The sequence below is a fragment of the Bufo gargarizans genome, chromosome 11, assembly GCF_014858855.1.
Source record: "Bufo gargarizans isolate SCDJY-AF-19 chromosome 11, ASM1485885v1, whole genome shotgun sequence".
NCBI classification, from domain to species: domain Eukaryota; kingdom Metazoa; phylum Chordata; class Amphibia; order Anura; family Bufonidae; genus Bufo; species Bufo gargarizans.
Window position 1 is genome coordinate 29555068 of NC_058090.1, and position 27246 is coordinate 29582313.

General features: G+C 48.1%; 1 protein-coding gene across 4 annotated transcripts in view; it reads left to right on the top strand.

Moving 5' to 3' along the window:
• INF2 (inverted formin 2) overlaps positions 1-27246 on the top strand; it is an 88749-nt gene that overhangs the window by 46199 nt on the left and 15304 nt on the right. For 3 of the 4 annotated variants that reach the window (XM_044271215.1, XM_044271216.1, XM_044271217.1), the window contains exons 4-16: positions 8179-8338; positions 14299-14332; positions 15066-15207; positions 15783-15924; positions 16021-16860; positions 16971-17113; positions 17190-17251; positions 17750-17852; positions 19428-19513; positions 20485-20585; positions 20987-21057; positions 21425-21532; positions 26187-26257. In XM_044271215.1, the coding sequence (XP_044127150.1) occupies positions 8179-8338; positions 14299-14332; positions 15066-15207; positions 15783-15924; positions 16021-16860; positions 16971-17113; positions 17190-17251; positions 17750-17852; positions 19428-19513; positions 20485-20585; positions 20987-21057; positions 21425-21532; positions 26187-26257 (2063 nt within the window). Of the gene's footprint in view, positions 1-8178; positions 8339-14298; positions 14337-15065; positions 15208-15782; positions 15925-16020; positions 16861-16970; positions 17114-17189; positions 17252-17749; positions 17853-19427; positions 19514-20484; positions 20586-20986; positions 21058-21424; positions 21533-26186; positions 26258-27246 lie in introns of those variants that run through there. The other variant, XM_044271218.1, reaches the window with a different exon arrangement.

Genomic DNA, 27246 nt, shown 5'->3' on the forward strand with positions numbered 1-27246 from the left:
GATCAGCAATTTGTGGACCACAAAGCACCAACGGTCGTGTGCATGAGCTCTGAAGCTGGGTTCATCAGCGGAACAGAAAACAACACAAGAAAATGGATCCTGTACTTTATGCATCTGTTTTGCACATTTTGCATCCGTTTTAGCCATTTCCATCTGAAATCCGTTATTTTAGACGTAAAAAAATACTTTGTGTATGGCCGTTCCGTGCTTTGGGGACTGCAATTTGCAGTCCACAATGCACGGGCAACATCCGTGCGGTGGCCAGGACGGATCGAGACCCATTCAACTTGAATGGGTCTGTGATCCGTCCCCATCGTAATGTTCTATTTTTTTTGTGGTGCGGAGGCACGGACCGAAACATCACGGAAGCACTCCGTAGTGCTTCCAATCCGTGCTTCCGTTCCGCACCGCATCTCCCGGATTGCGGACCCATTCAAGTGGGGTGCACACGGCCGGTGCCCGTCTATTGCGGACCCGTTGCATGAGGCCATGAGTATGAGGCCTACGAGTGTTTAAAAAAAAAATTTAACACCCAAATGTCTATTTATTTATAAACTTTTAGGAGGAATAACAGAGGAATGAGACCATGACAAGTTAAGAGAAAATAATACCTACAAGGATAGACATGATGGGAGTGATACATGTGTTTTTAAGGCTACATGCACACAACCGTATCCACAATACACGGGTATCGGCCGTGTGCATTCCGCATCACGGATCGCGGACCCATTCACTTAAATAGATCTGCAATCACGGAGATGTGGAACAGAGGCACGAATCGGAACCCCACGGAAGCACTACGGAGTGCTTCCGTGCTGTTTCTGGCCGTGCCTCTGCACCGCAGAAAAGTAGCACATGCACTACTTTTTTTGCGGTGCGGACTGTCGGATGCGGATCGCGGACCCCTTTCAAGTGAATGGGTCCGCTATCTGCATGCGGCTGCCCCACGGTCTGTGCCCATGCATTGCATTGCATAGTCGCTGCTAGATACCTCTGACGCTGGTTTATCTGTTGGGAGAACAAAGGGATGGAGCAGTGAAATTCAAAGCGTCCGATCCTTCTCTCCAGCCACATCATCGAGTCGGGAGGCTCCCATACACATTAGATTGTCAGCAGGTTTGTCCCTTAATAGTCTGTGAGATAACCAAGTGTACATTATGTCAAAAATATAACTTCGAAACGTACTGTATGTCCAAGTCACGAGTATAGTAAAAGAACAAGATGGCTACTTTCTTCCAAAAACCACTCCACTCCTGTTCGTGACGCATGTCTTATAGCAGCTTGCATCCTTCACTTGAATGGGGCAGAGCTGCAATACCAGATACAACCCACAGACAATAGTGGCGCTGTTTCTGGAAGAAGGCAGCCATGTCTGTAAGGGCTCATGTGCATGAACGTATTTTCTTTCTGTGTCAGTTCCGTTTTTTTTGGGGGGGGGGTGTTTTTTTTGCGGACCGCATGCGGAACCATTCATTTCAAACGCGTGCATTCCGTTTTCCTGTGTCCGTTCCGCAAAAAAAAATAGAACAAGGACAAAGACAAAGACAAGGATAGGACTGTTCTATTAGGGGCCAGCTGTTCTGTTCCGCAGAATACGGAATGCACAAGGGCGTCATCCGTATTTTGTGTGGATCTGTGTTTGCAAAACACATACGGTCGTGTGTATGAGCCCTAAGCTTCTATAGACGGTCCCCTATTCTTCGGTAGGACAGTCTGCTGTCAGACCAATGGATTGAAATCTGCCAAGATGGAGCGGTGGAATCGCAGCACATCCTCCTCGCTTTCGACCCTATGTAGTTCTATAGCCACGTGTCATTTCTGGAGTGTTTCTTTCCGTTCCTGGCAAATTCTCCCTTTAGTTTAATGGCTGAACGCAAAGCAGCGAAGAGGAAGCAACAAAACATGAATAAATGAATTAGCAAAATATTACATTACTGCGTATTACGCTGTGTAATCTGGGGCCTGGGACTTCTCAGCACGTCCTAATTAAATACAACATGTGTTCTGTGTTCCCGCATTGATCTTCGTGTAATACATTGTGAAGCGACTGGGAGACGTCGCATCCAGCAGAGGATTGCAGCTGCGCATTCCCTCCGTGTGCGCTGCTTTTACTTGCGACCCTCCATCCTCGGATCTTCAAGGCTTTGGTCACAATTTTTATTTATTTTTTGTCCTCATATGACAGCTGATTGTTTTTTTTTATTTTCCATTCGTGTCCATTATGGATATTGCTCTAAGCAGAACATTATCTGCCCCGTGCAGCATAAATAATAGGCTAAAGGGGACTTGGCTATAGATGACCTATCCTCAGGACAGATCGTCAATATCAGATCGGTGGCTGTCCAACACCCGACACCCACGTGGATTAGCTGTTTTGGGCAGATCTGGAAAGTATATGGTGGATGCAGCCAGCTCCATCCAAGGTGTAGTGGCCATGCTGGGGTACTGCAGCACTATTCAAGGGAATGGCAGCTGAGCCTTCAGTCCACTTGCAGTGGGGGTCATTTATCAAGGGACTTGAGACTATTTTAGTCGTAAAAATAGTCGCAGGTCCCTTTTTTGACCAGCTGTGCAACAATATTAAAGGGGTTATCTCAGCATATTGTAAAAAATGAAAATCAGAGACCATATAGTACATGAGAGTCTCTTTCTAATAAAGCTAGAACCGGCCCTGCACCTCACATGGATCCAGAGATCTCCTCATTCATGGCTCTGCTAGATTTATATCAAGCAGACAGCTCAGTGTCTTTTCTGCTGCAGCTCAGGGGGCGTGTCTCAGCTCTCCCTATCACAGCTCAGGGGGCGTGTCTCAGCTCTCCCTATCACAGCTGAGGAGGCGTGTCCGTGCTCTCCCTATCACAGCTCAGGAGGCAGTGGAAGGATGAAACTGAGCATGTGCGACCATCTCAGTGAGCCAGACAAAGAAATGAGACCGAACAAAGAGTAGGTGGTGCTATACAGATACATTTTATGGAGTAATTCAGTAGTTATACAAAAAATTTAATTACATGCAATTACAAAGGTATTCTAATCTGGGTGCTGGTTTGAAAACTGTAGAATATTCTTCATGGGACAACCCCTTTAAGTCACACTGCTGGTGTCAAAAAGTTTTTGACAGTTGGACGGGACAGAGAAGGAGGCATCCATGTTGGTAAAATAATTTTTCCTCAAAGTCTATGGTTGCCTTTAAATTGGTGAAATTTATGATGAGGCACACTCAGTCAGTGGGGATCCAGCAACGCCAGATCCTGCAAGATCCGGCTGGATGTCCTAACAGAGATGTGAACGAGGCCTTATCCTACGGCAAGACAGCGGGTCATCATTATGATGTCCATGGGTTGGACGAATCTTAGGACAGGTTGTCTACGCAACTTGATATCTAGTTGTTGTTGTTTTTTTTTTCTACTTGATTGTGGCTGGGTTGCAATACCACAAACAGCCACTGGACAAGAGTGGTGCTATTCCTGGAATAAAACAGCCACTTTTTTTCAATTTCACACTAAGGGCTCATGCACACGAATGTATTATTTGTCTGCATTTTTTGTGGGTCGGATGTGGACCCATTCACTTCAATGGGGCTGCTGTCTGCATCCATATGTCCGTTCCGTGGCATCTGCAAAAAATCTAAAACGCGTCCTATTCCTGTCCGCATTACAGACAAGGATAGGACTGTTCAAAATTCGGAATTCACGCGGCCGGTATCTGTGTTTTGCGGCAGGGGCTCACCTAGCCTTTCTGCTGCCTGGGGCGAAAACTAAAACGGGCTCCCCCCCCATGGCAATTTCTTAAGCTAACTCCTTTGCCACAATGAAAGCACTCCTTTCCCATGGCCCTTCCGCTGCCCCCCTCTTGGCCCTTCCTGGTGCTGCCTGAGGCGATCGCCTCACCTGGGCTTATTGGTAGTGCACCCCTTTTTTACGGATCTGCAAAACAGGCAATGGTCGTGTACATGAGCCCTAAGATGAACAGATACAGGGTCTGAAGGACCTATAGGCGTCACTTTCTTGTAATAGACAGCGCCGATGTTCTTCACAGGCTCCTTCAGAAAAATTTAATTTTGCCCTGGAATTAATTTACGAATTCCGTCTGTAATTAAGCAGCGTCTTGCATTAATAAGGCCGGTCTGGTCATTTGAATGCGAGTATGATATAACAGTCACAACATGCAATTTCTGAACTTCTAATCCCCAAGCGCGCAGCTCTGCTAAGTGACGGCTTCGCGTTCAGACATTACAAGGGCTTTGTAATTAGTCTGGATGAAACATTTGCTGTTTTTAATTAATTGGAAAATACCACTCCACCGCTCAGGTAAATCAGAATTTTTTTTTCTTGCCGATTTTTAATTTATTTGACATTTAACAAGTACAAAGTATTTGTGATGACAGTAAAAAAAAAAAAAAAAAAAAAAAATCCTGCTCGCTTTTATGGGTAGAAATAAAACTAATGAGTTTGTTATAAAGTAACTGATAAGGACGGTTTTATGAACAGTGATTAGATGGTAACAGGAATCCTGAAGAGGGCGACTGGCGGCTTTGTAGCGTTGACATCATCTGTTCTCATTAGCGACGAAGATCCCTGCCGTTTCCTCACGGGGCCCGAGACAAACAAAGACTTGATGCCTGGCGCCACCGAGCTACTATATGGCGCTACATACCACAGGGGGACATTAGATTCCCGAACTGGAGAGATGCTTTTCATAGTCCTATCTCTTTCTTCTTCCTTTGCCATCAACAGTACATTGCTGCCACTTGCTGACGATTTAGGTCAAATATGCGCTGCCGCTACATTCAGCTCTATGGGACTGCCGGAAATAGCCAAGCGATTGTACTTGGATACAGGGGTGCACCTAGACTTTCTGCTGCCTGAGGCGAAAACTGAAACGGCGCCCCCCTCTCCCCAATGCCAATTTCTTAACCTAACCCCTTTTCTTCAGCCTATGGCCCTTAGGCTGCCCCTCTCTTGTCCCTACCTGGTGCTGCCTGAGGCGATCGGCTCCCCTGGCCTCATTGGTGGTGCGCCCCTGATTGGATATCTCCAGGAGCTCGATAAAGTTGAATGGAGCAGTGGATAAGCGTGCGCCGCGCGTCTGTCACTCCATTCAAATGGGGTTCAGCAGTAGAAAGAACTTCCAACACGCTGTGAGGTAGACACCTTCTGGCGCTAACACGACCAAGATATCTATGTCAGGATAAGGCTTCTTTCACACAAACGATACGGATTGTGTCAGGATACGTTCAGTGAAACTCGCACCATTTCGCAAGCAAGTTCAGTCAGTTTTGTCTGCATTTGCATTCAGGGGTTCCGGTTTTCCACGCGGGTGCTATCCGTTTTGATGCATTTTTCACGCGCTTGGAAAAAAAGAAGACTTACAAACAACATCTCCTAACAACCATCAGTGAAAAAACGTACTGCATCCAGATTACATCAGTTTTTCGCTGAAGCCCCATTCACTTCTATGCGGCCAGGGCTGAGTGAAAAAACGCAGAATATAGACCATGATGCAATTCTCACGCAACGCAGAACTGATGTGTGAAAAAAACGCTCATGTGCACAGACCCGTTGTCAGGATTCAGTGCGGGTGCTATGCGTTCACGTCACGCATTGCACCCACGCGGAAAACTCGCTCTTGTGAAAGGGGCCTAACTTCTTTGAGAGCCGTGAATCCAGAGCGTCTGGACACATCCTCAAACCGATATCCACAGACTTGAAAAAGGCTTACACTGACCCCGAAACGCGTTGTCACAGGGCATTTTGTCTGGATCGTGTTTGTGCCAGAAGGTATCTACCTGGAAGTCCTTTCTACTGCTGAACCCTATTTATCTTGACCTCCTGAGGTTCTGGTGACATGGGCAGCACCTACCCCCACAGTAGTGTTGTGCCTATTCTTCCATAACAGGAGAAGGTAAGTAGTATTCTCTCACCCATAGATCTCTTAGCAAGACCTACTTACCCTATGAGCGCCTGCCTGTGTTTTCTCATTTGCTATTGAAGACTCCATTCAAATTGGAAGCACAGTCCTCTATTCTCGTGTTCAGCAGGGGCCCCATCGGTTGGACCCAGCCAATCCATTTTCGATTATTAGCAGGGGTCCAACTCCCGGCATCTCCCGCCGATCAGCCATTTAAAGAGGACGCTGAGCTCCTGTGAGCACTGTGGTCTCCTCACAGCTGACCAACCCTAGGGCCGTCCATTGTATAGTGGCTGTGGAGCAGGACTGAACTGCATCTAGGTCATGTGACTAATGTTTGGTGATGTCACTGGTCTACGAAAAGGCCTGTGTTTTCACAGAGCAGCGCAGCCTCTTCGAACAGCTGATCGGTGAAGGTGTCGGAACTCGGACCTCCAATGAACTAATATTGATGACCTATCCTGAGGAAGGTTCTCATTTATCCAGGTCATGGTATATCTGTAAAGAATAAATCAAGGCAACTGGACTTACTGTAGATTTCTTGAAAACATTTCACTCGTTCCTCCGAGCTTTCTCAATTCTGAGTGACTGTACAATAATTATCTGGGAATATTACATATTTATTCCCAGAGAATTCTAGTACAGTCACTCAGAATTGAGAAAGCTCGTTGGAAGAATGAGTGAAACGTGTTCAAGAAATCTACAGTAAGTCCAGTTGCCTTGATTTATTCTTTACAGATATCCTGAGGATAGGCCATAAATATCAAATTCCTGGATAAGCCCTTTAAGGTCACAGCCAGGTTCACAGAGTAGCGGTGATCCCATAGAAAATTATGGAATCACCATTGCAGTTACAACAAATCCAAAAGGCTCAGCGATCGGATTTGTTTCTCTGGGATCACCACTACTCTGAAAACCTGGCCTCAACAGCTATCACCATGTAGCCATACACTTAGGGCTGTTTCACATTGCAGGACTCATGCTCCGTTTGTCAGCGTGATCCTCTGTTCTGGACTTGCTGGAGCACATGACATTATCATGATTTAGGGCTCATGCACATGACTGTATTTTGCGGTCCGCCCAAAAAATGTATGACATCCGTGTGATGCCCGTGTTACATCCGTTTTTTTTTTGGGGGGGGGGGCGGATCCAATGCTTGTCCTTGTTCGCAAAACAGAAAAGATAGGACATGTTCTATTTTTTTGCGAAACAGACTTCCGGACACACATAGTCATTTACGTTTTTGTTGCAGCCCCATTGAAATGAATGGTTCCGCGTACGGGCCACAAAAAACGGAATGGACACGGACAGAAAATACGTTTGTGTGCATGAGCCCTTATATTGCTTTGTGCCTCTGCTTGACCTTTATATTGGGCTTTCTTCCCGCAGGGTCTATATACTTTTCTATGAACATTTGATAATCCGGCACCTAACAGGTCTTGTTAAAATTTAAATGTTTCATATTTGAATATCTTTGGTTGATGTTGTTTTAAAAAATTCTCATCGGAAGTCATGGCCCTTAGGCTGCGTTCACATCTCTGTTTCGGAGATCCGGCTGCCTGATCCGATGCAAATGCTGGCTGTCGGTGGACAAGAAACCCATTGCATGCAATGGTTTTTGTCCGGCCGAAACCCAGCATTTATCCTGGAAATCGGCCAAATCCCTGCCGGACCTCGGGGTTGGGGATCCAGTGGTGACATTTGAGATCCGGCAGGATGCTCTGTGCCGGATCTCAGAGAAGAGATGTGAACGATGCCTTATCTCTATGGCCACTTTGCACAGGATTAGAAAAACATGGCTGCTTTCTCAAAACAGCGCCGCACCTGTCCACAGGTTGTGTCTGGTATTGCAGCCTCGCCTTATTCGCTTCAATGGAGATGAACTGCAATACCAGACACAACCCAAGGAGAGGTGTGGAGCTCTTCCTGAAAAAGCAGCCGTGTTTTTCTAAATCCAGATACCCCCTTTAAAAGAGTGGAGACCAATAAATGAAGATTATTATTATCTTTCATATCTTCTTCCACATTGCTATCCTTATTATCGTATCCTCACCAGTAATGGACTAGGTCAGGCATGCTCAACCTGCGGCCCTCCAGCTGTTGCAAAACTACAACTCTCATCATTGCCGGACAGCCTACAGCTATCAGCCTACAGAAGGGCATGGTGGGGGTTGTAGTTTTACAACAGCTGGAGGGCCGCAGGTTGAGCATCCCTGGACTAGGTGTAACCTTATCGTCGCGCTGCTCTGAAGCTTTCTCTTCCCCTTGCAGGCTGTGAAGAATCAGCAGTATCGATTTAGTGTCATCATGAACGAGCTCTCCGCAACGGATAACGTTCCTTACATGGTCACGCTGCTCAGCGTCATCAATGCCGTCATTTTGGGAACGGAGGAGCTGAGGCTGCGCATACAGCTGAGAAACGAGCTCATAGGTAACTTTCTACATACAAGCCGCTCTGCATGTTCACATCCTATACACGGAGGATATCGCTTTACCTAAAAGTCTGTAGGGGATCAGGAAAACATGGCTGCTTTCTTCCAGAAACAGCGCAATTCTTGTTCATGGGCTGTGTCTAGTATCGCAGCCTAGCCTCATTCCTGTGAATGCTGCAATACCAGCCACAGCCAACAGACAGGAGTGGCGCTGTTCTTGGGGAAAGAAAAGCAGATTTTCTTTTTTTCTAATCTTGGATATGCATTAAAATCCAAAAGAGAGGGCCCTAAGTAAGGCCTCATGCACACAAACGTATGTATTTCGCGGTCCGCAAAAACTGATCCGCCAAAAATACTGATACATTCTGTATTTTGCGGAACGGAACAGCTGTCCCCTAATAGAACAGTCCTATCCTTGTCAGTAATGCCGACAATAATAGGACATGTTCTTTTTTTTTTTTTTTTCCGTAACCGACACAGAAAGAAAATACGTTTGTGTGCATGAGCCCTAAATGTGATTTACTTTCTATTATAGTCCGTAGGAGACAGAGCCACAGAAACCCCTGATTATAAAAAGCCTGCTTGCTTTCAATGAATAGGAACACTCTTGTATACAACCAGACTTAATGGAGGTCATTTACAAAGACTGTTTCACACAAGCGTGTGCAGTGCGAGAATGGCGCTCCGTGTGTGAGCGTGATCCAGCGTTCTGGACTTGCAGGAACGCACGGTATAAGGCCTCATTCAAGTGAATAGGTCCACATCTGTGATGCAGTGAACACACGGCCGGTGCCCGCATATTGCAGACCCGCTGTTTGCAGGCTGCAATACGGGCCGCGGTCGGCAACGGCCGTGTGCATGAGGCCTTATACTGATTTATAATGCGTTGTGCCTCTGCTTGACCTTCCTTCCACAGGATCATACTGACATAAAGCTGTCACTATGGTTCTGTAGCAATAGGACGGTTTTGATATGTCTCTATTGCCTATCAAAAGTTATCTGAAAATTCTGACCCTTTAAAGGGGTATTCCCATCTTAGACAATGGGGCATATCTCTGGGATATGCTCCCATTGTCCCACCGCTGGGACCCGCACCTATATCAAGAATGGAGCGGGGAGCGCTGTGACTTGAGGACCCCAGATTTCCCGGGGTCCGTCCATCACCAAGCACTAATCCCCGCCTCTCCCATAGAAGTGAATGGGAGCATGCCGCGCATGAGCAGCCCATGCTCCCATTCATTTCTATGGGGCAGACGGCAATAGCTGAGCCAGCGCTCGGCTATTTTCGACGGCCCCTTGGAAATGAATGGGAGCATGCAGTGCGCTCTCCTTCACTTTCAGGGCTCTGTTCTCGATATAGGTGCGGGTCCCTGCATAGGTGTGACCCACACCTATAAGACAATGGGGGCATATCCTAGCGATATGCCCCCATTGTCTGAGATGAGAAAACCCCTTTAAGCAGGGGCGTAGCTAAAGGCTCATGGGCCCTGGTGCAAGAGTTCAGCTTGGGCCCCCCCTTCCCTCAGTGCTTTGTGGCCAGGGGCAGGGAAGCACAAACCTTTGTGCCATCCAAGGCAAAAATTGAAATGGCCCCCCCCCCCATGCCAAATTCTTGACCTAACCCCTTCCCTTGACCAGCATGCACTTTCTATAAGGCCTTATGCACACGACTGTTGTGTTCCGTTTTTGTTTCGTGTGTCTTCCTTTATTTTGGGAGGATCACCAGACATAAAGGAATGTAAAAAAAAAGTCTAAGACAGGTTTGCCATGCAAATGATAGGAAAAAAACGGACACTGACGCGGATGACAATCTTGTGTGCCTCCGCATTTTTTTGAGGTCCTATTGACTTGAATGGGTCCGCGAACCGTTTTCCGCGAAAATAATAGAACAGGTTATATTTTTTTGACGGACTGGAACCACGGATCACTGACGCGGATGGCAAACGGTGCATTAGCCGAGTTTTCAACTGACCCATTGAAAATCAATGGGTCTGCAGAAAATCACGAAAAACGGCGCGGAATAAAACAACGGTCGTGTGCATGAGGCCTAATACCGGTGTCTTCTTATGCAGCACAAGGGTCTTTGGGCCCCCTCAGGCTCCTGGGCCCGGTAGCGACTGCTACCTCTGCACCCCCTATAGCTACGCCCCTGCCTTTAAGCTTTAGGTATATAAAACAGAACACGTTCTTTAAACTCCCATAAACACAAAGAGAACTTTTACCAGATGCAAGAAAAAAAAACAGATCCATAGCTAAAAATCCTTGGCCCCCAACCATAGGTGTGAATTCCCCCCCGAAATATTTTTCATACATTTCCTAGCAAACTCATTTGAAAGCAAATTGTCTCCCTCTAGTGGTGAACTAGAGGTAAGCACCTAAATGGATTTCAATTAATCAGAGCACTTCCACACAGCACCTGGCAAACCAATCCAGGGTAAGATCCCATTTGAGCTCCAACAGTCTGGAAGAAACACCAGCAGGTCGGGTCTGTAAAATAAAAGGGTCTGCTAAATTTTAGAAAGTTATAGTTAAAAAAAAAAAGAAAAGTCAAATTTTTTAATTAAAAAGAAACAGCACTTCTTATTATACAGTCATTAATGGAACAGGTTGGACCCGGGTCCATCAGCTTTAAAACAAAACTTCCCACCTGCAATCTGTAACCTGGCTCCAGGTGTGTGTAGGTCAAGGGCTGAGAGTGAGATCAGTCCATGGTGGGTGGTGTAATGTCCGCACGGTTCCTGAGACTGCAGGAGGCCTCCATCATTTGTATGTCATGAGTAATTTGCAGCTAGGGTTGGTGCTGCCTACTGATGAATCCCGGTCACAGTAAGTTATCGATATATTGTCTATATGTGCGGCTTCTGCAAGACTCTGGTTGTTCCTTATTTGTATCTGTTTCTAGGAAAGCTGGATGATGGTCAATATGGCTCCTAGGGGGGAGCAAAGGGATGCATTGTTACATAATTAGTCTGTTTTGCAAACTAGGCCTTAGGCCTCATGCACACGACAGTATTTTTTTGTGGTCTGCAAAAAGGGGGTTCCGTTCCGCGATAATCTGTGAAGCTGTAGCCTACAAACAGGCGCAGACACTGCAGTAAATGTGCCCCACTGCTGCTTCAGTGTTCTGTGAATTCACGTGTCGCGCCCTGAATTAGGTATTTTGACTAGCGTGGTCTTTTAATGCATTTTAATGTATATTTATTTTATTTATTTTTTATCTGACTGGCATGATCGGCATGACCACTACTATAGGGCATGAGGATCCTTGTACCTACCCATGGCTCCCTAAGGCCTCATGCACACGAACATTGTTTTGGTCCGCATCCGAGCCGCAGTTTTTGCGGCTTGGATGCGGACCCATTCACTTCAATGGGGCCGCAAAAGATGCGGACAGCACTTCGTCTCAACGATGGTTACCATACATTCGGGGAGGATTGTTGTAAATTGGTTAGTGCATAGAGAGGTACAGTAGAGGGAGGTGAGGTAGGACCTGCAGGAATGGCGGAGAGTGCAGATTGATTTTGATTACGGGGGACATTTATTAAACATAAATACGCCTAAATTAGGTGTATTTTTGTTTTAGATTGCAACGCAAAGGACTTCTCTGGGCGGGGAAGGGGATGCATTTACCATTTTCATCGCCTGGTTTAGGCGTAGAAAATGGTCTAAATATAAGGACTCGTGCACACGGCCGTTGCCCAGCCGCGCCCGTAATGCGACCCACAATCCGTGAGGAGCGGTGCAGAACGGATCTGGATCGGACCACGGCAATCGCAAGCATGGTACCCGTGCATTGGGGACTGCAAATTACGGTCCCCAGTGCACGGAACAGCCAGCACATGTTCATATGCATGAGCCCTAAGACAGAAAGGAGGCTGTCTTACGGTACATTCAGACGTCGGTAGAGCGTTGCGGGTCCGCAATACACCCGGCCGCCACCACCATAGAACTGCCTATTCTGCAATTGCGGACAAGAATAGGACATGTTCTATTTTTTTTCTGGGGGCACGCTCTGGAAATGCGGATGCGGAGAGCACATAGTGTGCTTTCCGCACCCATTCCGTCCCTATAGAGAATTAATGGGTCCGCACCCGTTCCGCAATTTGCGGAACGGATGCGGACCCATTATACGGATGTGTGAATGGAGCCTTACATGTAGAAGCGGCGGTGGATCCCGGCGCCTCTACATAACTCTAGCAGATCCACCGCCAGGTACAGGGATTATTAAGACCATAGTCTAAAATGCCAGTCTTAACAAATGTGCCCCTATCACTAGAGCCTATGGGCGGTCTTGCACTGCCTGATGGTTTGGACTCGTCCATCGGGGCTTCTTTGCACCAGTCTGATTATACAGGCCAATGCAAGCTTTGAATGTGTGAGGAAGGAATGCAACCCAGCCGTTCCTGCCTCATTCTCTTCCGTTCATTCGGGGAGATGTGCTGCCTGTATTCGGCGCCTTTCATCCTGATTGGCTGTTCGATTATACGAGCCAATCATCGGGAACAACCGTTTGTATGGATGCTTGTTCCCGATAAATGGCCCCAAATTGTGCGGTGTAATAGGGCCTGACCGCACAGATGTCATTCCCATTACTTCATGATGTCCCCGCTTGCTCTATGACTTGTCCTGCGGGATGTCTTCATTTCCGCACGTCCTGTATGATTGCAGCCATTAAGCAGAAGAGACTCTTGAGACTGAAGTAAACAGATGTTTCCTTTCCCCTAATGAAGCTTGTAATGTTATTAAAGGGGTTGCTCAGGAATTTACAATCGCTGGCCTAACCCTTCGATAGGCCATCAGTGTCTGATTGGTAGGGATCCAATACCCCGCACCTACCCGCTGTTTTGGGGTAGCTCTAGCACCAGAATTACACAGCTCCATCCCTTGTGTAGCGGACAGAACCGGTTACTGAAGTTCTGCTCCTGCCAGAGCCACCGCGTGACGGCTGATCAGCGGGAATGCAGTGTCGGATCGCCGTTGGTTGATCAGATATTGATGGGCCATCAGCTGCAAAATCCTGGACCAGCCCTTTAGGGTCCATTCACACGTCCGTCGTTTCTTTCCTGATCTGTTCCGTTTTTTGCGGAACAGATCTGGACCAGATCTGGACCCATTCATTTTCAATGGGTCCTGAAAAAAATCGGACAGCACAATGTCAGATTTTTTTTCAGGACCCATTGAAAATGAATGGGTCCAGATCTGGTCCAGATCTGTTCCGCAAAAAACGGAACAGATCAGGAAAGAAACAACGGATGTGTGAATGGACCCTTAATCAGATGTGTGCTACCATGCACAACCCAGGGGCCAGGTGCATGGCCTTCAACATCCCAAAATCAAAATGAATCCCCACTTCCCTATGGCAGATTTTTCACATGCCCTAATATCACTGAGAGCCCTAGCACCCCCATATAATGCGCAGTAAATTTGGGGCGTGACTCTTCTCGCTGAATGTTTGCTGTGGGCAACTGTATTTGTTTTCTAATGAAGGCGAACAGGTTCTGGGGAGAAGGCCTCATGCACACAGCCGTTGCCCGTATTGTGGCCCGCAAACAACGGAATCGCCATATATGGGCATCGGCCGTGTGCTCACCGCATCACGGATGTGGACCCATTCGCTTGAAAAGGTCCATTGTGGAATGGAGGCACGGAAGCACCATGGAGTGCTTTGTGGGGTTTCTATCCGTGCCTGCAGATGGTGCGGATGGATCACGGACCCATTCAAGTTGAATGGGTCTGGATCTGTCTGCGGAATACGCACGGATGTTGCCTGTGCATTGGGGACCGCAAATTGCAGTCCCCAGTGCACGGAACGGCCGATCCACGGCTGTGTGTATGAGGCCTAAGTCCAATACATTATGGGGTATAGGACTATTGCATGATGCGTATTCAGACCCAACAGAGAGGTCTATTAAGTCATGGCATACACCCAGAGTGATGTTAATATCCTTCTGTATTGCAGGTCTTCAGCTGCTGGATGTGTTAACGAAATTAAGGTAATTACGTAAAAGGCTTGACGGCCGTAATAAAGAGGGTGTAGAACTATTTTACGAATCCATAACCAATGAGTTCTATTTCCAAAAAGTATGTAGCAGAGCTCAGTTTTTTTGCCACTACTCCTGGTGATTCAGTCTGCTGCATCTGTGTATAATATCAGGAAGATGCAGTGCATTAAATTATATATTTTTTAAAATCTACTGTATATAACTATAGAATCTTATATATTAATGGAGTCCTTATGGGGTAGACCGGAGTCTTGAAACACAGGGTGACAACCCTTGTAGGACCTTGAATAGCAGTCACAATGGTAGTCACACAAAGCACATAATCACAGTTTTTTTTTTTGTTTTTTTTGTTGCAAGCCTACTTGTGACTTTTTTTTGATATTGCGTAGCTGTACCCATAAAGGTTTATAAAAAAAAAAAAGTCTACTTTTTTTTTTCCCCCAAACCACCTGCCCACATGTTGTCTATCCTATTGCAGCTGATTTACAGTCACTTCAATGGAACTAGGCTGCAATACCAGATACAACCCATGGACAGATGAGGCGCTTATTTTGGAAAAAGACGTCCATGTTTTTCTAATGTTGGAAACCCCTTTTCATGAGTGACCCTATTACTAACCACTGAAGGTCACAACGATGGCAGTCAGACATATTATTTCTATTGCATTCGCTGAACTCTACTGGATAAGTTCTTCTTGACTTCATGTTCTTCACTTTTGGTTCAGGGATCATGAGGATGAAGACTTGTTAGTTCAAGCTACTGTTTTTGAGGAAGCCAAGTCAGAGGATGATGAGGATCTCCTCAAGATTTACGGAGGAATTGATATGAACAATCACCAAGAGGTTTTCACAACACTCTTTAACAAAGTACGTGTATTCTGCTCTGTGGTTTACAATAAGATCCAGTCATGAAGAACTCATTGCTGATGTTACATGACATCAGGGTCATCTTCAGGAGATTCTTGATGGGCACTCTTTAGGGGCAGCAAGGATCACTACTGATCAGATGTCTCATTACTGGAAGTAGTATAGTGATGTCCACCATTTGTAGTCAATGGCGCAGCCAAGCTCAGCTCCTGGACACAATACACAATCTATATTGGGGCCACACTAATAGATACCAGATAAGGTCCTGCTGTCTTCTTAGGTAGCAGATGCAGATATGACTATATTGGTCATTAATAGAAAATATGAAGGCATTTCATCTTTATAAACCTTCTTGACACTTGGAAAGTAGTGGGTCTGCTCAACTGGGGAGGGAGTAGGACACTGGGTTTACGCCAAATTTAGCAGGCAATATGAAATACTGCTGCAGGTACAAAAGTTATCCCTTCATAATCTGGTCAATGTCTTCTCTATTGTTGCATTTCCTTGGCCAATAGTCCAATTTGATCCACCATACAACTTTGGGAATGTTTTTATGTCTGTTTGGTGTCTTGCAGGTGAGTTGCTCACCATTATCAGTCCAGCTACTCTCCATTTTGCAAGGTCTTTTGCATTTTGATGTTTCACATCCCTCCAGCCCATTACTTTGGGAGGCCTTGGAATTTCTGGTGAACAGAGCTGTTTTGCTTGCAGATGACTGTACGTAATTCCTACAATTTATCAAGATAATTTTTTGCTTACATTACATTGTACTGTAGTCTAATTACAACTTATTTTGTTCATTCCTACAAATAGGCAAAAGTAACAACCTTGAGGAGGTCATGGACAGACTTTTAGTTTCCAAGAAACAAAATAAACAAAAAACCAAAGATCAAAATGTCGAGAGAGTACACAAAAGTATACAGACAGACAAACCCAAAGATGATCCTTGTAAGGCACATTCAACTGGTCATAAGACAACTGAATCCCCAAAAGGTTTTCAGGAGATGACAGTTTCAATGATTGAAAACACTTCAACTCTTTTATCTGGAAGCTCTCCTCCTTCATTGCCTATGGACCAGTCTACATCATCATCTCCTCCTCTTTCCTCGATACAGGTGTCGCCTCCACCACCACCTCTTCCTGGCTGGGATGGATTTCCATCTCCCCCTCCTCCTCTTCCAGGTGCTTTGGCATCACCTCCACCACCTCCTCCTCCTCCACTTCCTAGTATGGGGGTCTTGCCTCCACCGCCACCTCCTCTTCCAGGAACGGGGGGAATGCAACCTCCTCCTCCACCTCCCCTTCCAGGCATGGGTGGCCTACCACCCCCACCACCTCCCCTTCCCGGCATGGGTGGCCTACCACCCCCACCACCTCCCCTTCCCGGCATGGGTGGCCTACCACCCCCACCACCTCCCCTTCCAGGCATGGGTGGCCTACCACCCCCTTTTCCAGGAGCTAGTGGTCCACCACCTCCACCAGGAATGATGCCACCACCACCACCACCTCTAGGAGGCTTTGGTGAGCAAATTATTGTTGCACGTGTTGATTATTCTTTGGGTTACGCAAGACCACCCTTCATCAAAGTCAACAAGCCATCATTAAAAATGAAGAAACTAAACTGGCAGAAACTGCCTCCCAACGTTGCTAAAGGTACTATATCTCTTTTGTGTGTTTTATTTCCTTTTATATATCAGAGGGTCTATTTTTCGTTCTGAACAAATATATAAAGGATCTCATGGTCACAATTTTTTCCGTTTAAGATGGCCAGTCTATGTGGTTTTCACCAAGCACCATTGTAGAAACTCCAGAGCCCAACTACTCCAGCATCGAGCAGCTCTTCTGTCTTCCACAAGCCGCAGTCAAAGACAAAGCAGCACTACCAGTAAAGAAACCACCAAAAGAGGTACTATATCCCCATCCCTGGAGTATCACGGTAACGTCTTAAATATGTTCATGTTTTATACTTTTTCTTTTTCCAGATTTCATTTTTGGACTCTAAAAAGAACCTCAACTTGAACATATTTTTGAAGCAATTTAAATGGTGAGTCAGACACTTATGGGTTTACGGAAGACCAAGAATTTTACTGTGGTCAAGTTCGAAGACCTAATTAATGGCAAACATACAGCCCCAGGGATGTTGGGGTGCTTGACCTGTTCCTTAAATGGTACATCATTGGTGGGGGCCCTGTTACACATTTTGCATTAGGCCTAAGAGCTTCAAGTCACTGAAGCTTTATTTGTACTGAACAACTGTGGCCCGGTATACCGTTTCCTGAGGCCCATTTAGCTCCAGCTTGTCCTACCGCTATTACTTCTACAGAGTAGCTACACAGATCAGTGTAGAATAGCATACAATGTATACTAGTGCAAACCCTTCTTTGACGTATCTGTAGAAATTGACCATATTCTTTGCACCCGGGGCAGTTCCCTTTCTTGTAACCCCATGCCTGACCCCTGGCTCTGTTTTTTGCTTTTTGGGTTGGTTGATTTTAAGTATTGCTTTTGTAAACTTTTTTTTTTTTTTTTTTTTATAATCTAGTCCCAATGAAGAGGTAATTAGACTGATTGAAAAAGGAGATCGTTCTAGGTTTGACATTGAAGTTTTAAAACAATTCCTCAAGCTGCTTCCTGAAAAACATGAGGTAAAGGCATTTATTATCTGTTGTCTTCCTGGCTGTAAAATCTAAAAAGCCACACTTGGGGTAACATTTAATTTTAAGGCAAGTTGTCAAACTACTGGTGAGTGTGCATGAGGGGCATAGGTAGGCATCATACTTTTTGAGGTAAAAAAAAAAAAAGCAGTATATAAGGGTTTAGGACTTTTATCGATCTATATTTATGGTTTCCATACAGGTCCTGGGGCCTGAAATGTCTCTTGTGTCAGGAATATAAAAACTACACACCAGACTACAATGGACTGATGCTGCAGATTCATTGCATCTCCCATCATGGGAACTTGTTAGCGGGTGCGGCAGCTTGAATGCAGCAGTGATGTACGGTTCAAGCCAATGTGACCTGTGGTTTGGCAGCGGTCATTGGACCAAAAAAATCACAAACATGATAGTTAGAGATCCGACAGGCTGTTCCCCTGCCGAAACCATTAACGCCACTGTAAAACGGGCCGTGCATGTGTTTTTCACGCATGTGAAGGAAAAATGGCAACCATCAGTGAAGAACGCATTGCATGCTCAGATGCCTTCAGTTTTTCACACAAGCTCCAGTTGCTTCTATGGGGCTAGAGCTGCATGAAAATTGCACATTATAGAAGATGTACGCCCATGCATGTACATAGACCCATTACAATGGATGGGTCAGGATTCAGTCTGGATGGTATCCATTCACACCAAGCATCGCAGATGGAAAACTCGCTCGTGTGAGAGCCCTAATACCTCATAGATCTGTCTGAAAGACAGGTTCCTTATAAAACAAGCTTGTTATTTGACTTTAGGTCATCACTTTATGATCGGTGGTGGCAGGCTTGCACTGGCCCACAGGGGTTCACCGGTGGGCCCCTGAGCAAGTAGGGCCCCTAGTCTCCCACCCCTGCACAAGTGGCACATAACACATTAGATTTACTGAACTACATACATATATTCAATGTACAGCACCTCAACCAGCCTATATTCATATAAAAAAAACTTGTTAAATTATTTATTATATTTGAATATATGTCGGTTATCCTGAGGATAGGCCATCAATATTGTCCTCCCAGAAAAACCCCTTTAGTATCGATTGCCCTGAGGTGCATATTGTAGACATGGCTGTCATGGATAGGACACATGAAATAATCAAGATATGAACAAACTCGCTATCTATATGTTGCCCAGTTTTTGTTTTTCGCCAAGTTTTTAATACTAGAATTGTCATTTTTATATGTATTGGGCTAGGTCTACACGACGAAATTTGTCACACGATAATTTTTATAATGGTATTCTATGGTGTCGCACTGCTACGTGCGACATACTGCGACACGACAGTCGGAAAAAAAAACCATTCAAGATGGATTTTTCTGCGACTGTTGCAGTGCGACACATAGACTACCATTATAAAAATTGTCGCGCGACATATGTTGCAGTGTAGTTGTGCCCTATGTTTTGCGCAACGCATGTCGTCGTGTAGACCTAGCCTTACTCTGACCTCATACAGAACAATACACCAGCGTATTGACTGTCTCCTATATGCAGCATGTCAATAAGGACTGTACTTTTTGCTTCTAGGTAGAAAATCTGAAGGCTTTCCAAGAAGATAAATCCAAGCTCTCAAATGCTGATCAGTTTTATTTGCTGCTTCTTGGCGTTTCCAAGTAAGTAGTTTAGTATTTGTTGTAATGTGCAATTAGCTGAAGGTCTCCAAAAGGACTGATGGGCAAAAATCGTCACCATCCCATAAGATAAGTTTTAGAGGTCACACTACGTCCTGATCGTCCATTTGCGACGTGCTGGGAAAGGTCCCAGTGTGTCCGTTAAATGGACCTAGTAATGAAAATAGTGCCACAGTCGGGGCAGGAATGGGTTCATTCACAGACTGCAGACTCCTCTACTAGCTTTGACACTTTTTGGCCTCATTCACACATACGTGGATTTTCACGGACCGAGGTCCGTGAAAACCCGGCCTACCGTCCTGCTGAGCGCATGGCATCGTTGTTTGCGGCGGCACAAAGCGCATGGCGTCATAGCACCCAATGACGCCATGCACTCGGCAGGACGGGTTTTCACGGTCAGTGAAAATCCACGTGTGTGTGAATGAGGCCTTACACTGCGATGGTTTGTTGTAGCACCCTGCTACAATGATGCCTCGCAGAAAGACCACTTCTGCTGGTCTCTGGGGGATTGATTGTGACCGCAGCTGTCTAATGGCAATGTGAGTCACCGGTCTGACAAGTATACCATCAGCAAGTCGGATATATAAAGTAGTGGAAATTGCATCAATCAGTTTCACACAACCACCACTGCTAAAACATAACCTTTATTAGATGGGAATCGTTGTATGGCTCTGTTTTAAAAAAATGTGCTGGGGGTTTTCATTGCAAATACGGTAAACAAGCAATCAAGACTCGGTGTGAAAAGACCCTAATGGATTGCTGAGATATTTTTTTTTCCCCACTCCAAAAAAGTGGCACTTTTGTTCAGAGTCAGACTTGCCCACCAAAGGATCCTTTATTGGACCCCGGTTATGCTGCAATAGTGGGCCCCAAAGGTCCGGAGAGGCATCAGTTTTCTCATGTAGAGAACCTAATGATGCAATTTTATTCAACATATACAATTCTCTTTAAAGCTATCAGCTCCGGATTGAATGCATGCTGGCTTGTGAAGAATGTAGCCTCATGCTAGAAACGCTACAACCAAAGGCGGACGTTGTCGGCAAAGCTTGTGATGGTAATTGCATGTTTCATATGTTTTTTTTATTTTATTTTTTTCAGTTATTTAAATGGGGTTGTCCAACCCTTTTGTAAGAGATTGTCTATTCTGAGGATAGGCAATCGCTGTCTGACCAGTGGGGGCCCCACCGATCAGCTGTTCTGCAATAACCTCTGTGCCAAAATTCTGGTTACTGCAGCACTGTTCCTGTTGGACTGCACAATGGACGGAGCTGTGTAGTTCCAGCACCGGAGCTATTGCAGAGCAGCTGATCGGCAGGGGTGCAGGATACTAGACCTCCACTGATAGCGTCGGCCTTTCTGAGGATAGGCCATCACTTGTAAAGGAGTGGACAACCCCTTTAGTGATGGTATAGTGTCACATAACTGCTCATTTTTAATTACGTCTATTTATTTCAGACATTCTTGCCAGCCACAGGCTTCCGATCTTCTGTCAACTTGTATTGAAAGTTGGGAACTTTTTAAACTATGTAGGTATCAGGCATATAGTATTGTTGGAGTAATGAGATGATATCCCCTAAGCTTGTAGTTATGTTAACCATGAGCACATAAGTCTATAATATATGTTCTATAATGCCCTTGTCTGCTTGAGCATTACTTTGCTTCATGCAGAGTTGAATATAAAAATTCTGTTTGCTTGCAGCTACCACTAGGAGCAGCATAATCGTATAAGCTCCCCTAGTGGTGGCCACGTGCAGGTGCAATTTTATAATTTACCTCTATGCAGAAAAATGGATCTCCAACTGCTAGAAATTTATCTACATTTTATGGAAGACATAAAAATGGCATGAAGTGGACAAAACTAGGAAAAATCCTGATAACAATATTTTTATCTAGGGAAGTCATACTGGAAACGCCAATGGCTTTAAGATAAGTACCTTACTGAAACTGACTGAGACAAGGGCCAATCAAACCCGAATTACTCTACTGCACCATATCTTAGAGGTAACCTCCGTTCATTCCTTACAAAACGCATTTGTAATATATCCAATTTTGTACAATATATACTGTGTGTGTGTATGTGTATGTGTATATATATATATATATATATATATATATATATATATATATATATATATATATATATATATATATACTCACACTCACACTCACACTCACACTCACACTCACTCACACACACACACACACACACACACACACTAGCAGAAGGACCCGGCTTCGCACGGATATGTTTAATCTATTTCATTTCATGTTTGTGTGTCGTTAAAAGATATCCACAGTATCCCCCATAACAGTGACATCTACAGCACCCGCCCCCTTAACAGTAAACTCCACTGCCCCTCACTCCTTAACACTGCCCCCCCACAGTGCCCCGCCTCCTTACAATGAGACGTCTACAGCAGCCCGTCCCGCTAACTTTGAGCTTCACAGCAGCCCACCCCTTTAACAGCGAGTTTCACAGCACCTCACTCCATTGATATTAATCTTCTCAGGGGCATGCCCCCTTAACAGTGACCTATACAGCACCCCGCCCCTTTAACAGTGACCTCCACACTGCCTGCCCCTTTAATATTGACCTTGACAGTGCCCGCCCCCTTAACCGTGACCTTCACAGTGCCCGCCCCCTTAACCGTGACCTTCACGGTGCCCTGCCCCTTTAACAGTGAGCCCCACGGTGCCCTGCCCCTTTAACAGTGAGCCCCACGGTGCCCTGCCCCTTTAACAGTGAGCCCCACGGTGCCCTGCCCCTTTAACAGTGAGCCCCCACGGTGCCCTGCCCCTTTAACAGTGAGCCCCACGGTGCCCTGCCCTTTAACAGTGAGCCCCACGGTGCCCTGCCCCTTTAACAGTGAGCCCCACGGTGCCTGCCCCTTTAACAGTGAGCCCCACGGTGCCCTGCCCCTTTAACAGTGAGCCCCCACGGTGCCCTGCCCCTTTAACAGTGAGCCCCCACGGTGCCCTGCCCTTTAACAGTGAGCCCCACGGTGCCCTGCCCCTTTAACAGTGAGCCCCACGGTGCCCTGCCCCTTTAACAGTGAGCCCCACGGTGCCCTGCCCCTTTAACAGTGAGCCCCCACGGTGCCCTGCCCCTTTAACAGTGAGCCCCCACGGTGCCCTGCCCCTTTAACAGTGAGCCCCACGGTGCCCTGCCCCTTTAACAGTGAGCCCCACGGTGCCCTGCCCCTTTAACAGTGAGCCCCACGGTGCCCTGCCCCTTTAACAGTGAGCCCCACGGTGCCCTGCCCCTTTAACAGTGAGCCCCACGGTGCCCTGCCCCTTTAACAGTGAGCCCCACGGTGCCCTGCCCCTTTAACAGTGAGCCCCACGGTGCCCTGCCCCTTTAACAGTGAGCCCCACGGTGCCCTGCCCCTTTAACAGTGAGCCCCACGTGCCCTGCCCCTTTAACAGTGAGCCCCACGGTGCCCTGCCCCTTTAACAGTGAGCCCCACGGTGCCCTGCCCCTTTAACAGTGAGGCCCCACGGTGCCCTGCCCTTTAACAGTGAGCCCCACGGTGCCCTGCCCCTTTAACAGTGAGCCCCACGGTGCCCTGCCCCTTTAACAGTGAGCCCCACGGTGCCCTGCCCTTTAACAGTGAGCCCCACGGTGCCCTGCCCCTTTAACAGTGAGCCCCACGGTGCCCTGCCCCTTTAACAGTGAGCCCCACGGTGCCCTGCCCCTTTAACAGTGAGCCCCACGGTGCCCTGCCCCTTTAACAGTGAGCCCCACGGTGCCTGCCCCTTTAACAGTGAGCCCACGTGCCCTGCCCCTTTAACAGTGAGCCCCACGGTGCCCTGCCCCTTTAACAGTGAGCCCCACGGTGCCCTGCCCCTTTAACAGTGAGCCCCACGGTGCCCTGCCCCTTTAACAGTGAGCCCCACGGTGCCCTGCCCCTTTAACAGTGAGCCCCACGGTGCCCTGCCCCTTTAACAGTGAGCCCCACGGTGCCCTGCCCCTTTAACAGTGAGCCCCACGGTGCCCTGCCCCTTTAACAGTGAGCCCCACGGTGCCCTGCCCCTTTAACAGTGAGCCCCACGGTGCCCTGCCCCTTTAACAGTGAGCCCCACGGTGCCCCTGCCCCTTTAACAGTGAGCCCCACGGTGCCCTGCCCCTTTAACAGTGAGCCCCACGGTGCCCTGCCCCTTTAACAGTGAGCCCCACGGTGCCCTGCCCCTTTAACAGTGAGCCCCACGGTGCCCTGCCCTTTAACAGTGAGCCCCACGGTGCCCTGCCCCTTTAACAGTGAGCCCCACGGTGCCCTGCCCCTTTAACAGTGAGCCCCACGGTGCCCTGCCCCTTTAACAGTGAGCCCCACGGTGCCCTGCCCCTTTAACAGTGAGCCCCACGGTGCCTGCCCCTTTAACAGTGAGCCCCACGGTGCCCTGCCCCTTTAACAGTGAGCCCCACGGTGCCCTGCCCCTTTAACAGTGAGCCCCACGGTGCCCTGCCCCTTTAACAGTGAGCCCCACGGTGCCCTGCCCCTTTAACAGTGAGCCCCACGGTGCCCTGCCCCTTTAACAGTGAGCCCCACGGTGCCCTGCCCCTTTAACAGTGAGCCCCACGGTGCCCTGCCCCTTTAACAGTGAGCCCCACGGTGCCCTGCCCCTTTAACAGTGAGCCCACGGTGCCCTGCCCCTTTAACAGTGAGCCCCACGGTGCCCTGCCCCTTTAACAGTGAGCCCCACGGTGCCCTGCCCCTTTAACAGTGAGCCCCACGGTGCCCTGCCCCTTTAACAGTGAGCCCCACGGTGCCCTGCCCCTTTAACAGTGAGCCCCACGGTGCCCTGCCCCTTAACAGTGAGCCCCACGGTGCCCTGGCCCCTTAACAGTGAGCCCCACTGTGCCCTGCCCCTTTAACAGTGAGCCCCACGGTGCCCTGCCCCTTTAACAGTGAGCCCCACGGTGCCCCTGCCCCTTTAACAGTGAGCCCCACGGTGCCCTGCCCCTTTAACAGTGAGCCCCACGTGCCCTGCCCCTTTAACAGTGAGCCCCACGGTGCCCTGCCCCTTTAACAGTGAGCCCCACGGTGCCCTGCCCCTTTAACAGTGAGCCCCACGGTGCCCTGCCCTTTAACAGTGAGCCCCACGGTGCCCTGCCCCTTTAACAGTGAGCCCCACGGTGCCCTGCCCCTTTAACAGTGAGCCCCACGGTGCCCTGCCCCTTTAACAGTGAGCCCCACGGTGCCCTGCCCCTTTAACAGTGAGCCCCACGGTGCCCTGCCCCTTTAACAGTGAGCCCCACGGTGCCCTGCCCCTTTAACAGTGAGCCCCACGGTGCCCTGCCCCTTTAACAGTGAGCCCCACGGTGCCCTGCCCCTTTAACAGTGAGCCCCACGGTGCCCTGCCCCTTTAACAGTGAGCCCCACGGTGCCCTGCCCCTTTAACAGTGAGCCCCACGGTGCCCTGCCCCTTTAACAGTGAGCCCCACGGTGCCCTGCCCCTTTAACAGTGAGCCCCACGGTGCCCTGCCCCTTTAACAGTGAGCCCCACGGTGCCCTGCCCCTTTAACAGTGAGCCCCACGGTGCCCTGCCCCTTTAACAGTGAGCCCCACGGTGCCCTGCCCCTTTAACAGTGAGCCCCACGGTGCCCTGCCCCTTTAACAGTGAGCCCCACGGTGCCCTGCCCCTTTAACAGTGAGCCCCACGGTGCCCTGCCCCTTTAACAGTGAGCCCCACGGTGCCCTGCCCCTTTAACAGTGAGCCCCACGGTGCCCTGCCCCTTTAACAGTGAGCCCCACGGTGCCCTGCCCCTTTAACAGTGAGCCCCACGGTGCCCTGCCCCTTTAACAGTGAGCCCCACGGTGCCCTGCCCCTTTAACAGTGAGCCCCACGGTGCCCTGCCCCTTTAACAGTGAGCCCCACGGTGCCCTGCCCCTTTAACAGTGAGCCCCACGGTGCCCTGCCCCTTTAACAGTGAGCCCCACGGTGCCCTGCCCCTTTAACAGTGAGCCCCACGGTGCCCTGCCCCTTTAACAGTGAGCCCCACGGTGCCCTGCCCCTTTAACAGTGAGCCCCACGGTGCCCTGCCCCTTTAACAGTGAGCCCCACGGTGCCCTGCCCCTTTAACAGTGAGCCCCACGGTGCCCTGCCCCTTTAAGGCTAGGGCTACATGACATGTGTTGCGCGACATTTTGTCTCAACTATTTTTATAATGATAGGCTATGGTGTTGCACTGCGACTGCGACACGAAAGTCGCAAAAAAATTCATCCAAGATGGATGCATGTAGCAGTGTAGTTGCGCCCTATGTGTTGCGCGACTTGGGTTGGCTGGGTGGTTATGGAAACCTGGAGTAAAGCTGTGTGTGTGTGTGGAGGGTAAGAGCCTGCGAGCTTCTATTGGCTGATAAGGGTCATGTGAGCTTGTGTACGGCAGTTGGCATATGAAGAGAGGCTTGTATTGGCTGATGCAGGTCATTTTTGGGGAATATCTCAGGAACGGTACGTCCTAGAGAGCTGAGGCCCCCACAGGATTTCTTTCCAGGTAGCAGGGGATGTGTATACCAAGTTTCGTTGAAATTGATGGTTGCGTTTTTGAGTGATCGCGGAACACACACACACACACACACACACACACACACACACACACACACACACACACACACACGTGTTGTGTAAATAACGTATTTTCTTATTTTTCAAGGAAATTGAAGGAAATTATACAGATCTTCTGGAGCTTCCAAATGACCTTGAGAAGGTAGCGAAAGCTGCTGGGTAAGAACAGAGCAGAGTCCATAGCTTTTACTCTCTAAGGGTCCATTCACACGACCGTATGTGTTTTGCGGACCGCACATCGCCGACACTCTCATAGAAAATGCATTTTCTTGTCCGCAATTGCGGACAAGAATAGGACATGTTCTATTTTTTTGCGGATCCGCAAATGTGGATGCGGACAGCACATTGAAAATGAATGGGTCCGTCCCTTTTCCGCAAAATTGCGGAACAGATGCCTGACCCATATGCCTGACCCATTTTGCGGACGTGTGAATAGACCCTAAAGTAGGGTGTGTACAATATGGTAATTATAGAAATGTATCAAATAATATTGCCACATACGAGCCCGCGGGGGCAGGTGTGCTGAGCTAGAGGGAACGAGGGGAGGGGTAGCAAGGTGGGTGGTTGAAGTCCTCACGTTGGTTGTTTCCTGCTCCAGCACTCTCCCAGGCTGCAACCCCTTTTACCCCTCGGGACACACCCTGGCTTTTGGGGTCTCCTGCCTGGAGGTGGCTGTGGTGGTCTTGGGGTTAGATGAGCAGTGGGTTGCAAGGCAGGAGAACAGGAGTCCAGGCCAGATAGGGAGACCAATGACCAGGCCAGCTTAATTATTGTAAAATATAGTGTCTCCTTTACTGAATAATGATGGGTGTCACAGTGCAAATACAAGCTGTAGGCAAAGTTCTCAGTTCTATGGTGGTTCTCCCTGAGCCTCTTTCTATAGGTGCAATGAATCTTCCCGAAGGACTGAAGCGGTGCACTTTCTCTTAATATTTTTCTGCAATGCCCAACTGCAGGGTCCAGTCTTAGAACGAATGCCCAGTTCGTCTTGGTACTGTGGTGAGGGCCAGAGTGCCGACAGGGAGTGCAGAGGTAGCCATCATGCATGGGCTTAGGTGCCTGAGGGGCCTGAAAGTCCCATTGCTACATAAGCATATCCTGCGTTGTAAATTGCAGATGGAACAGGTGGGGATCCCGTTGCATATTTT